General features: G+C 39.9%; 1 protein-coding gene across 3 annotated transcripts in view; it reads right to left on the bottom strand.

Moving 5' to 3' along the window:
* LZTFL1 (leucine zipper transcription factor like 1) overlaps nucleotides 1-13272 on the bottom strand; it is a 15312-nt gene extending 2040 nt beyond the window's left edge. Inside the window, exons 1-9 of one of the 3 annotated variants that reach the window (XM_027892353.1) lie at nucleotides 13147-13272; nucleotides 11770-11911; nucleotides 6689-6816; nucleotides 6024-6218; nucleotides 5444-5504; nucleotides 4537-4605; nucleotides 3090-3155; nucleotides 2893-2970; nucleotides 154-327 (exon numbers count right to left, since the gene is read on the bottom strand). In XM_027892353.1, coding sequence (XP_027748154.1) covers nucleotides 154-327; nucleotides 2893-2970; nucleotides 3090-3155; nucleotides 4537-4605; nucleotides 5444-5504; nucleotides 6024-6218; nucleotides 6689-6765 — 720 coding nt within the window. In that variant the 5' untranslated portion in view covers nucleotides 6766-6816; nucleotides 11770-11911; nucleotides 13147-13272. The other 2 variants (XM_027892344.1, XM_027892361.1) reach the window with 2 other exon arrangements.
* Between the last annotated feature and the right edge of the window lie 29 nt (nucleotides 13273-13301).

Here is a 13301-nt window from a genome sequence, read left to right as displayed (position 1 = left end):
ACTTATAATGTGCTTTTCTACTGAAATAACAAAAATACACAGGCAACAGTGTGACCTGATAAACTCTGCATCCTGTAGTTTGTGCTTGTTAAATTACTAATCAGTTAAAATGTGAGTAAGGATCACATCTTTACATTACAAAGAAATGCTAACCTTTTCAGCTGCAGATAGCTGATCCTGAACCTTAAGCAAGTCATGTTTTGTTGTCACCAAGTCCTCTTCCAAGAATTTTTGGTTTGCAGTAGTATCATTCAAAGTCTTCTCAAACTGGGCTTTCAAAGCTGCCACTTTATTCTCCAGTTCAGTGATATCCTGGTTTGCATTAGTCTTCAATGGAAGAAATATTTAAAATATGCCAAATGCAAGAGAAGAAATATTTTAAATTTCAAGTGCAAAAATCCACACAAAGTAGGTACATCTTAATTTTTAATAATTATGTTCACATTATTCCTTTAAAGCCTAAATTAGTGTTTTAACTGAAAACAATGTTACCACAGTGGCTGACTTATAACTTTAAAACATTTTTAATAACTGCATTTTAAAGATGTTTGGAATGTCTTCTGCCAAGTTGAGATTTCAAGTTCTTGTACTTCGCTTCTTTAGGAATTAGGTGCAGCCACAGGATAAAGCATATTATAAGAACGTATTTACCATACAGAAATAGTAAATTAACATTTAAGATCTGAGTGTCTACATTACAATGCATTTTTTGAAGCATTTCAAAAGCCCTTAGTGTAGCACAGGTAGGAAAGGCTGGAAGTGTTAAGGCTCATACTCCCAGTCAGATATGAATATTGCACTTACAATATGAATAGATGCCTTACACAGCTGCTTGTGAAACAACTTTCCTGTTTCCTTGCAAGAAGAAATAACTCAAAACTCTTCTGGACTTCAGTTCCAGGTAACAAAACATTATAATCATGTAACTGTTCTATGGATTTTTATCAAAAAATCAAAAACCAAACACAAAAACCCTCTCTGGTTTGAAAGCTCAGTTTCAAACTCACAAGTATAATGACTCAGGATGAGGCTGAACCAGTAGCACCTTAAAAAGAACAAAAAACTAAAACTAAGGAAGCTCTGTTCCTTCTTCTATGTGGAAGGTTTGAGAAGGTTTGAGAACAGGAATACACTTGACAATACAGAAGTATTGTATAGTACCTGTACAGAAGAAAAGCTTATTTTGAATTTTGAGCAGAGTCCAAGTCTGCAATGCTGGAAAGCACTACATTTTGTGTGTTTCAGATCAGAATAGACAGTTACCATTTTTCTAAACCATGACATAAGTCAATTTTGCAAAAATTCTAAATCCTCAAATCAAACTGTTCCAGTGGAGCAGTTACTCTCAAACGTGACTCAGACTTTGTGGGGTCATCTATTAACTACTAATTAAAGAAAAAAAAAATCTGCTGAGTTGGTCCTTAAGAACTGTTGTGGTTTGTCCAAAGAGTTTAAAAACTTCTGCTTTATGAGCAACTGGGTTTATATGATTTTACTGACACCCATCCTAAAAAATATGGAGTGAAATCACATAAAATTCCACATTTTCTCCAACAACTAATACTGATAATACTGTATTGCTTAAATCAAGAAGAACATTTTAGCACTATATCCACTACCTAGTTTCAACAACATATATATGTCTGTAAATAGAAAATGTAAGAGTTGGAGAAGAAAATGACAGATTATAGAGAGCAAATTAGGACAGGAAAGCTGAAGATAGTCAGTAGCCCTGACACTGAGGCCAATTCATTTTTAACCAGAAAAGCAGGATGAGATTTGGTTCCAATCTTTTAAAACTACAAACAGTATTATCCAGGATTTAATATACCCCCTTAATATTTTAAACCTTTAATAATTTAAGGCTTAACAAAACAGAGAAAGAAAATATTTGTCATGACTGATAAATCAAGTTCCCTATTAAATAATATTATTGAGTACAGATTTTGAAAGTTACTAAGTAAACTTATAACATATTAAGAGAGCCAAGTACATACCATAAACCATTTAGAAAGCAAAATAAAAAGAAATCAGAATTAAAATATGAAACATAAAATAGAAATGTTTTATGATACTGAACTTCACTTCGAATCTGTAAATACTGGAGGAATTTTAAAGTCAATTTCTCAAAATAATGGGATTAAAGTGTAATAATTTTGTTTCAAGTCTGAACAGAAATGTTTTAAATTTAAGAAACAATCACACATTACCAAACTTGAAAAAATACTAACTATTGACAAAATAAAGGTACAAACTTGAAAAAATACTAAGGTGACCTGAACAGACTTATCTGTTTCAACGTGACTTCAAGGCTTCTTATATTTTATTTCTGCAGCAGCAACTCACCATGTTTGAATCGTCATTTATAAAAAAGATTAAGAACCTCAAGAAGTAAAAATAAACAATGAACCATTTTTAACAGTATGCTGATATGTGTAGAACCACATAAAATCATATAAGCAGCAAGTTTGCTTGTCCATGTCGACATTAAGTGTGACAAATGCTTGAAAAATTTAGTGTTTTACTGTTGCTGTAAAACCAGGTTAGACATCCTTCTTTCAGCAGTAAACATCAAGAAATAAACTTCTGTCTGTTAATACAAATATCAACCCTGAGAATATGAATTCTGGAATACTACTTCCTGACAGTACCTAACAATAATTTATCGTGGTCTATGTGACACAAAATACATGTCATAATATCAACTAATATTATGGATTATCTGCTGACTGAAAGACCAGCAGGAACAGACAATGTCAGCAGGAATACAACAAAACTAACTTGAATTTTTGCATTTGCCAGAAAAGAAACACATCATACAGAACAACATTTTGGATGTATTGGCAACAGCTGTGTTAAACACGGTGGGGGGGATATCTTAACTGTATTTACCTTCTGATCTCCTTGGATCATCTGTAAATCCCTCAGTGACTTCTCTAGCTTGGACTTCTCATCTAGGGCAGCTGTAGCCTGCAATGCATTGAAAATTCAAAACCTCCGTAACATAAGATTAACAACCATGGGATTCTTACTCAGATATTTTTAAATATGTTAACAGCATTAAGTATCCAAGCTTACAGGGAATTTACCTGTGTTTCTATGGTCTTGAGTCTGGTCTTCAATTTTTCGTTTTCTTCTTGGAGACGAGCAACTGTCTTTGGGTTAACGAACAAGAAAAAGTTTGTGAACACTCTTGTGCTATTTTGAATTTTCCAAATATTTCAGGAAAGAAAATACACTTCATAACTTAGGAAAGCAAACAAGATCTTATAAATGCTTATAAAAAATGGCCTCCATAAGAAATCAGTAACTCATTGATATATTGTGTTTTCTGCCTCAGTCAGCAAGCAATTTAAGTCTCCAATTCTAGTGCAATGTATAGGACCATTCACCCAAATTTGGTACATGCTTTACTGAATTGAGATTATTGAGATCAGCACCTTCTTAGTATCAAGATCCATGATTAAACATTGTATGTTCAGAGATGCAAATTTCATTGCTGGTCATCATTTGTATTTTCAGTCAACAAAGAATTTATTCATAGTTCCTGTTTGAAGCAGACAAATACCAGGTTACTGCATATCATGTTCTCTGCCACAGGAAAAAACCATGCTTTATCAGCACAAATTTACCATATGAACTTTGAATTATTTTGGGGAAAAAAAGGGAAAAAGACATCAGATGTAAATATTCAACAAAAACTGTTATGAAACAGATTTTGAAATTATTTTTGATAGAGAACTACACTGATCTATAAGCAAAATAGAAGTCTGAAGTCTTGGATGCTTTAATTATTGTAATGAGTAAAAACAATTTGATTCAGAGGCTGTATTTGACAAATCATTTTGGTAGTGCAGGCCAGAAGACAGAAAACACAGCTCCTGGCTAATTATCTTGACTGCTCATGACTTAAAAGTGTACTGCAAGAAGTGTGGCATTTCAGAAAAGTTCAGTTGAACTAAGTACCATTCATAACATTAACTACCAGAAAGTGTTTCCTAATCCTGAAGATGTCTAGAAAGTGAGAAATCAGACATTTTCAAAGCCAGTAAATTCCAAGTTCCCTAAGTGCCTGTTTCTTCATGACGAATTTAGCCAACTTACTAAAAAAAAAAAATAAAAAGATTGGAAGCACTAAGATTGACTGAAAGGGACACAGAAAATGTTCAATAACCTAATCATTTCAGCCAGCTACATATTTTAATTTACTTCCTTGTTGAAAACCCAGCTAGCTGCATGGAACTAATTTACTAATTTACTCCATAAAATGAAAAAATAAACAATTTCAAAGGCCAAAATGTCTTTGCAAAGGAAGGATCAATATTGCAATACATGTTAGAGACCGTAACTGCACACTACGTGTCAGATGCTTTACAACATTTATTAATTCATTAGCATTTTCCTTTACATTCTGGGATATATTACCATGATGTCTATATAGTGACAGACACATTACAGAAATATTACTGTACAGCTATTCAGCTGCATAAACAGAATGGTCACTGACCACAACTGCATGAACAGACAAGTTCTTACCTTGTTTAGCAGCTCTGTCCCACCTTCATTTAATGGAGCCAGTTTTGGTTTAACGGGATCTGCAGTGGGCTAAAGAAATAATAATGGTGAAAAAATTAAATTATACAGATCTTTGGGAGGGAGAAAGGTACTCCTATAGTCTGTAAAATAATTATTAACAGTCAATCCGGCTTTCTTTTCTAAAATAAATGAATGACCTTTCATTTCATTTTTTACCGGTTCCTTGCCTCCTAAGTTATATGCTACACTTTGAGCTGAAGTTAAACAAAAATACTGAACAGAGATATAGAAGGATTACAAACTTGATTTTACAGAAGACTAACAATGCTGCAGCAACCAAAAGAGAAAGGAATATGGAAAACAGAAAAAATATTTGAGTGACTATAACAGTAAAAAATATTTACAATGCTATAAATTTTCTCCTTTTAAGCATCAAAAATAATATACATTAACTAAATATACCTTTACACTACAAACCAAGTAAGATGCAGCCATAATCATGCAAGATAAGCTAAAGTGATATCTTTACTTTGCAATCTTTTCAACTATGACTCCGTAGTGGGACATGCAAATGTCCCAGTCTTACCCCAGTTGCAAGGGGAAGGGAACTCACGAGCAGACGCTTTAACACATCCCTGGTCTGGCTGACCCTGGGCTGAGGTATATGAGACATGTCCTGGACATGCAGAACCTGCACTCTGGAAACAGCCAAGGCAATTCAGAGTGAGCCTTGGTGCCAAACTGCAAATGTGACTTTTTGGACACTTTCAAAGGCTGTTTCGAACAAAAGGGTGGTGTTTTGGCTTTGCTTTTCTCTCTTATGCACCGAGTCAGTACTAGGCATTCTAAACATTTGTTGCAACTCCACATGACATTTGATCAGTATTTGATTAAAATAAAACTCTACCTTTTTGTTCGAGGATGTAAATTCTGACTTTTCAAACTCAGCAACCTGTTCCAATAATTCTCTTGAAAAGAAAAATAAAGAGACATTCATTTACTGAAGAAAAATAAAGGAAGGCATTCATTTACTAAGAGCTATGCTATATAACACATTTTACCAGGCTGTGATGCAATGCTTTTTATTGCATGTAAGATTCTTATTAGAAGTACAAAATGAAGTCCTAAGCAAATACCATAAACACAACAGATCATGTCATGCAATGGTACGGTGTATGCATTAGAACTGTAAAATTCTTGATTCATCCTTGATTAAAATATCATCTAACCAGACAAAAGGTTTTTTTATTCAAATCCAATCACCTGCCCTTAATTCAAGTAAGGATATTACCATTAAAAACATCTTGCTGACAAGTTGAAATCATTTTTGTATCTTGCTACTTTACAGATGGAAACTTTGAAACTAGCCCCTCATTGATACAATAACAAACAAACAGGTTTCAAACAGGGTAGGAAAAGAATGCAAATAGTCAATACTTTGAAGTTTTCTTATTATTGAAAAGCACTCTGTACAGTCCAATAGTTACCGATTCTCCAAGTCAGAGACATCTGTCTGTAACTTAAGGTACCATTTCTCAGCCTGTGAAAAGAGCTGTCGCAGAAGTAAAACGTTGGTGTAAGTTGTATTTATGAGCTCTGACTCCACTTCACTGTGTACAACACTCTGCAGTCCATCCAGCATGTCTGTCACCTCATCAACCGTGAAGGTCTCTTCAACAAGTCTAAACAGAGGAGTTAAGACGAGTCATGTATAATAAAGGTAACAACTTCCCGTATTTATGAGATCTCACTACACAGGTACCACTCATATAATGCTAGACCCTTCTAAAAACATTCACTATCAGTAGTTATTAAGATGACCACAGGACTGCTAATTGGTTGTTGTGTTTGTATTTTCTCTTTAAATCATCACAATTACACACGTTAAATTCAGCTAGCCTTGTGTCAAATTTAGACATCAGAAGCAAGATATAAAGCAATGTCATACTGTCAATACCTATGTTAATTCCTAAGAATTTAAACAACTTAGTTTTAAAAGCACTTGGCTTGTAACTTTCAGAAAATTACGAGTTCTTTCCCAGTAAGAACATACAAATCTAAATGGAGAAATGATGCCCCCTAAAGTGTTCAAACCCACCACTGCTGCTAGCATATTTGGTCTGTTCTTGCTCACAACCACCCCACGCAGTACCTGCTGTCCTTAAGGTCCTGAAAACAAGAATCCACTGTTTTGATACAGAGGCCACGCTTGAAGCGGGCAAAGCGCATGTAGCTGATCACTTCGTGCTGGTGGTGCTCGTTAAGGCCCAGCTCTGCCTGCAGGTGAGGATAAAAGCACAAAGACAAGCATACACTAAGCAAAAAGGAGCATAAGTATTGTGAACACTTGCCTTCTGACTAGTTTCTGTGATTGCTTTCACAGGGTTCTCACATTAACTAGCATGTTAAGAAACAACCATATTTTCATATCTGTAATCCCGGTACACCTCACATAAGTGCTGTCCCTTTAAAACCACCAGTACTTGGAAGCAAGAGCTCAAGCGAATGGTAGCCTCAAAAAAGTCACACAAAATCTAAAACAGAGGCAATCAGAGGACCAGAACCAGAAGGCCTGTAGAGGAAGCTCTTGGATATATTTGTCTTTGTACTACATGTATATATGTATAATGTAGCTGAATGATATATCTTTTACAAATGTACTAACAAAAAAACCAAAAGCAAAACCACAGGAAAGTATGCTATGCCTCTTTGCTAGTTTATTTGTAGAATCTTGAAACTTCCCATATAATTACAGAATCATAGAATGGTTTCCCTTGGGAAGGGACCCTAAGGATCATCTAGTTCCAAATCCCCCCGTCATGGGCAGGGACACCTTCCCCTAGACCAGGTTGCTCAGAGCCCCATCCAGCCTGGCTCCAGGGATGGGGCATCCACACCTTCTCTGCCAACTTTCTCAGCCTGTCTTTGCAGGGGATGTGCTCTGGTTTTCTTGTCAACTTTGCAGCCCTCCTCTGGACTTGCTGCAACAGTTCCATGTCCTGCTTATGCTGGGGGCACCAGAACTGTGCTCAGTACTCTGGGTGGGGTCTCACAACAGCAGAGTAGAGAGGGGAACGACTTCCCTTCACCTGCTGATTGTGTTCCTTTTTATACAGAAATCTTAAGGGACAATCTGAATTTGTTTCTCAACAGCCTATTGCCCAGAAACAAATATCCCCCAGGGCAAATTAAGAAGGAAGCAATTTCAGATGTGGCTGACCAGCCCTTCTGCGTGTGCCCCTATTTCAAAGGAAGGACTGCGGGCATGGCCAATTACATTCCAATAACCATTGCTTGAGCAGGTAGCACAGTCACAAGGAGGTACAACGGGGCACGAACAGGAGCTTATCCCCGCATTGCCTGGAGAGCTGATGCAACCAAAGGTGAGTCCGTTTCCTTTACTCCGATGTCCTTGGTCAGTATGGCTGGTGCTCGGGAGGAACAGCAATCTAGCAAGTCACACAAAACAGTTAACCTGACCACCTTGTCCTCAGAAATCCACCTGTGCAGATGAGCTCCAGTGACAACGCAGTCCTGGGATACCTGGACGGACAATCAATAATCTGAGCACAGATCTCGACTGCCCGGGAATTAAAGGAGGCCCAGGAGGCAGCAACAGCAGTAAACAGAACCAGCTCTCACAGTGTGGCTGCAAGCCCGATGTTGCCCACAAAGTCCCCGCACCTGGCAACTGAGGGATCATATGGAAAGCGAAGTTAAGGTTCTCTTTGCTGTTGTTGGGTTTTTTTTTTTAGGTGAAGAGCTCCTATTCATCACAGACAGAAAGGAAACAAGACATATAAGCACAGGCCACTCGTGATCTCTAAGTCAGCCAGGCCGATACGCAGTTAAGCCACCGGGGCACCGCATCATCCCGCAAAAACCCCGAGCCCCAGGGGTCTCCGCAGGGGTGTCACGGATCACCAGGAGGGCAGGCGGCGGCCGCAGCCCCCTAGAGCGGCTCCCGCACGAGGACGTGCCGCCCCCGCTCCGGCAGGGACAGAGGGACGAGCAGGGAGCGCCGGGGGCGGCGGCAGCTCCGTCCCGTACTCACTCACCATGGTGGCGGCTCCGGCGGCGCTCGGACGGCTCCGGCTCGGCCGTTGCCATGGAGACTGAAAGCCTCGCGAGCGCCCTCGGCGTGCCCCGATTGGCGGCGGCGCGCCCACGTGACCCGCGCGGCGTGGACACGGCGCGCGCACGCTTCCCGGGAAATAAAGGAACTGGAATATTTTCGTTTGCGCTCGGAATTAGGATGTGTTCAGGACGCTCTGGGCAATATTCCGCGTCTGTTTACACCACCTAAGATTTTTTTATTTCCCCAAAGGCTTCTTTGCTAAGCACGGATTTTTGCAAAGCATTAGCGTGGAATTAATCCCGCTGAAGTCGGCAGGACAGCACAGAATGATTTGGGTTTTAAGGGATCTTAAAGATCATCTAATCCCAAGCGCCCCCTGGGCAGAAACACCTTCCACTAGACCTGGTTACTCAAAGCCCCATCGAGTCTACCACTGAACATTCCCAGGGATGGTGTCAGCGAAGTGTCACAATAAAACTCTCAAACACTGACTCTAAACTCCTGACTCCTCTCGTTTTAAGTTCTTTAACCCGACAGCCATGGTGTCGACTATTTTTTTACACGTTGTTTTCTAATCAGTAGCACTATTTGGTTTGCTCCTATGTGGAGCCATGGAGTGGACCGGCAGGTATCCAACACAGGTTACTGGAGCCCAGGGCTCACAGCAAACAAGGGAACACACTAAACAGACAGTCTTGGCACACCTCAAGGACTTCTATGAAGTTTGCTCCGTACATAAGGAAAAACATTAGGGCTTTTTGGTTTGGTGTAGGGGGGTTTATTTGTGGGCTTTTTGTTTATCTGCTACTTCATATCTCACCTGCTTGGAGCAACAAAATCCAAACTACTGCATCATTCATTTTACTAATTTATTTTCATGTTCTTCCAGTTCTGGGTTTTCTACCACTTGCCTTGCTTTGCTGCACTCAGAGACAGAATAGAAAACTCCATTCAGCAACATGGGCTAGCACAACAGAGCCCTGATTCACTCACAGATGAGTTGCAGGTAAATGACTAACAGACCGAGAAGCAGCAAGCTGGAAAAAGGCAGTTTGGAACATACCCAGGCAGGAGGCCTGCTGTACCTGGGCAGCTGTTTCATCCAGGCACTTTCTGGAGCAGAGTGGCGGCCCCGAGGGAAAACTGCCCTTCTTCCACAATTAAAGAGGAAAAAATGAGATCCATTTTCACGCCATTAGTATGCAATTTGCATTACTCAACATTATATTTGTTTTACTGACTACAGCCTTCAGTGCATTTTCATTAATTAATGGCCCTAAAAGCAGCAGTGACTAATTTAGGATTAACAGATTTTGAGTAGGCAGCTGTATTAGTGGCAAATCTAACCTCATTTCTTTGTACTTCAGATACAATCAGGAGCAACTGACATGGCTTCCATCAAAATCGAGCAGTCTGGATCAGCTCTTGAGACAGACAGGCCTGACTCCTTCCAAATCTGTCCTCAGCAAGCACCACAAGTCACAGGTGCAGCCTACATTCAACACAGGAGACTCAGGACATGTTTGCAGGACCGTGTGACTCCCAAGGGAATGGCATCCAAGTCTGGCCTCAGAATTGAAAACGACATCCATGTGGCAAACAAGGGACCTTAGAAAGTCAGACCATACGCACAAAAGGTTGTTCCTGAGCGTAAGCAGCATTACAGTTGTTGAAGGTGGCCTGAAAGACAGGGCAGGAGCTGTGCTATGCCTTGTTAGCTTGCACCTCTCTGTCCCATGCTCCATCACACAGTACATGCTGGCAGCAGCACTCCCTCAGGTTCCTCAGCAAGCTGTGCAGGAAGAGGAGTAATAGAGTATTTGTATGGGAAGAACCATCGAGATCCGAGACCAATGTTTCCGTCATCCAAATTAAAGCCGCTTCGAAGTTGCAGGAGAAGATACATTGCATTTGTGTCTGCAAACCTCCCTAACAATCTAACCTCCACTTTTTTGCCTGCATGCTTGAGAGTTCTATCAATCTCAAGAGAATTACACTATTGGCCCCACTGAACCAAATGCATTACTTCCTTGGGGAAGCCTGTTTGGATCCCTGCCTACTGTCGTGGTGCCCTAATGCAACTAAATATACAACTCAAATAACATTTGGTCCTATTGACTTAAAAAAAAAATTATTTTAACTTTCTAGGGGAGTACAGCATCCACAAGGCTTACAAAGAGCACTGAAACTGCCCTCCAAATGAAACAAAGCAGGATAAGAGGGAAGTTCAACAAAACCTGTGATGCAAGAAGAGACCCATCTTCTAACTAAAGACCTTGAAACAGTTGATCATATCCCAACTGGTGAGAAGTTCAGAAAAAATTAATTTTAGCCTGTGATCAGTGTGAATAACTCAAAGGACCACTTGTCCACACGCTGCAAGAGCGAGGAGAAAAGGCAGTTACTTGAGTGTCCTTGCAGACTGCACTGCTGCCAGTACACAGCAAGTTTCTGAGGCACCACACTGGAATGCTGCAGGAACACGCTCCCTTCACTGAGAACACCTCAGTGTCGCTGGTGTGCTGTTCATTTCTACGTGATGGCTGAGCATATTTCACATAATCCGAAGTTTTTGTCTTTGCAAAATGTTTTCTCATTTTTAATATTGTGGGAGGTTCATTAAATTTATGTCCAATCAATTGTTTTGTAGTCTTTTGGCTTTTGTATTTCTTTTACAGGCGTTTCCAAGTGTGATCATAATCCCAACCCTCGTTTATGAACCTTACTGCATACAAAGCAGTTTTTCTAAAATTTTGGATAAGAGCTTAAAAAAAAAAAAAATCTACTGCAAACACCAAGTGAGATTACCATCCAGAAGAAATTGCTTTTCAAACCTCAAATCCATGCCAGGGTTTCATTTATGCTTTTCTTCAACAGAAATCCAAGGACATGCTTGTCTCCACAAATTCACAGCCTTGTTCTTTAGAAAGCTGGTCTATACCTAACAAATAGAGAAGAGCTGTCAGCTACCATGGGCACTGCTTACCTCTGGTGGTACTTCCAGACATCCATCTCTACAAGTCTCATTGCACATAAGCCAAGCTGAGATTACTGTTACGCACTGAAGAATGACTAACAAATTATGATTACTACTGTAATGATACCACAGATGGTGCTTCTTAAGCAAAATATTACCTATAAGTAACAGAAGACCGTAGGGCTGAGTTTTCATTGCTATTTGTTAGCTAGGCACAGAGAAAGAAAATTCCTTTAGGAAAATTCTGAGACTTTTCCAAGAGCTTCTGTTTCATAGCCGCTCTCATTTCCTTTCTTTCTCATAAATACACACAGTGTGAGCTGGAAAAACAACATAGATGATGTCCATTAATTAGTTTTCCTAGACCAGACTCACGATCAACATTTTTATTGCTTTAGCGGGAAAGAGAATTTCAAGAAAAGAAAAAAATCTAATAATCTACTCAGAGAAGCCATTATCCAGTAGTATCACTGAGATGCCTCTGTAATGCATAATCCATATCAGTAACAGTGATGCCAGACTGCACTTTCCTGAATGAACTGAGAATGAACCATAAACACTCCTATGCATCTTTTTGGGGATATCTCATTACTGCAGGAGATAATGGCCAATATAGCATACATTTTTCTTTTTTTGATATTATACTAAACAGTCAGGTACAGGCTAAAACTAGGAAGAAATCATTCCCTCCCTAGGATTGTTCCTTGTAGCTTATCCTGTGTTCCCTGCAGTATAGCTTTTCTATAACAGCACTTCTGTTGGATCTGTGAAACAATATGTAATTATATGCTTTATTGTTACAATTCGAGCCTCTGGGTACTGTGTTAGTGATGAGATTTTCTTTAAGCACTAATCTTTTATAGTTCTTTCAAAAAGATTATCTTCCTCCAATTTCCACAGAGAATCTTAATAATTAAGAATATGCTGTTGATTCAAGCGGTCAGAATTGAATCATAACAAAGATTAAAGAGGGAGCATGGTTTGAGTGCAGTAACATACACATTTTTAAATTTTTTTTTCCTCTTACACTAAATTTGCCTGTGCTCTTGGACAATTCTTTGAACTGTCTTCTTTCTAGGGTATCCTAAGACACGTTTATAGATTCATAGCATCATAAAGGTTGTGAGAGACCTTTGAGATGATCCAGTCCAACCATCCACCCAGCACCGCCACTGTAACCCCTAAACCACTAAACCACTTCACCCAGGGCCGGATCCAGACACCTCGCAAACACCTCCAGGGGTGATGACTCCACCACCTCCTTGGGCAACGTGTTCCAATACCTGACCACTCCAACAGTGAAAATTCTTTTTCTGTCATCTAATCTGAATCTCCCCTGTCTTGGCTTCAGGCCATTTCCTCTCGTCCTCCCACAGCAGGCACGGCAGAAGACACCGGCCCCACCTCATCACAAGCTCCTCTCGGGTAGTTGTGGGGAGCGATGAGGTACCCCCCGAGCCTCCTCTTCTCGCAGGATTAGCAGCAAAACAGTGCTAAGGGAAGAAGCCTTAACTTGATTTTTTTTTTTTCTCATTTTTAACCTTCAGCAACCAACCTGACTAAACTGTACTGACACAATCCCAGACTGCGCTTTGGGCTGCCATTAACCTGCACGGCCTGTAGGTTGGACTCGCCGATCTCGGACGTCTTTTCCGACCTGACCAACTCACGGATTCCGTGACCCCACGCTGCCAGGGCGGTGAGGGGCGG

This window comes from Empidonax traillii, unplaced genomic scaffold, assembly GCF_003031625.1.
Source record: "Empidonax traillii isolate 1590-97213 ecotype Southwest subspecies unplaced genomic scaffold, ASM303162v1 scaffold14:size4059594, whole genome shotgun sequence".
NCBI classification, from domain to species: domain Eukaryota; kingdom Metazoa; phylum Chordata; class Aves; order Passeriformes; family Tyrannidae; genus Empidonax; species Empidonax traillii.
Note: the sequence above shows the minus strand (reverse complement) of the source record. Positions and strands in the feature narration are given on the sequence as shown.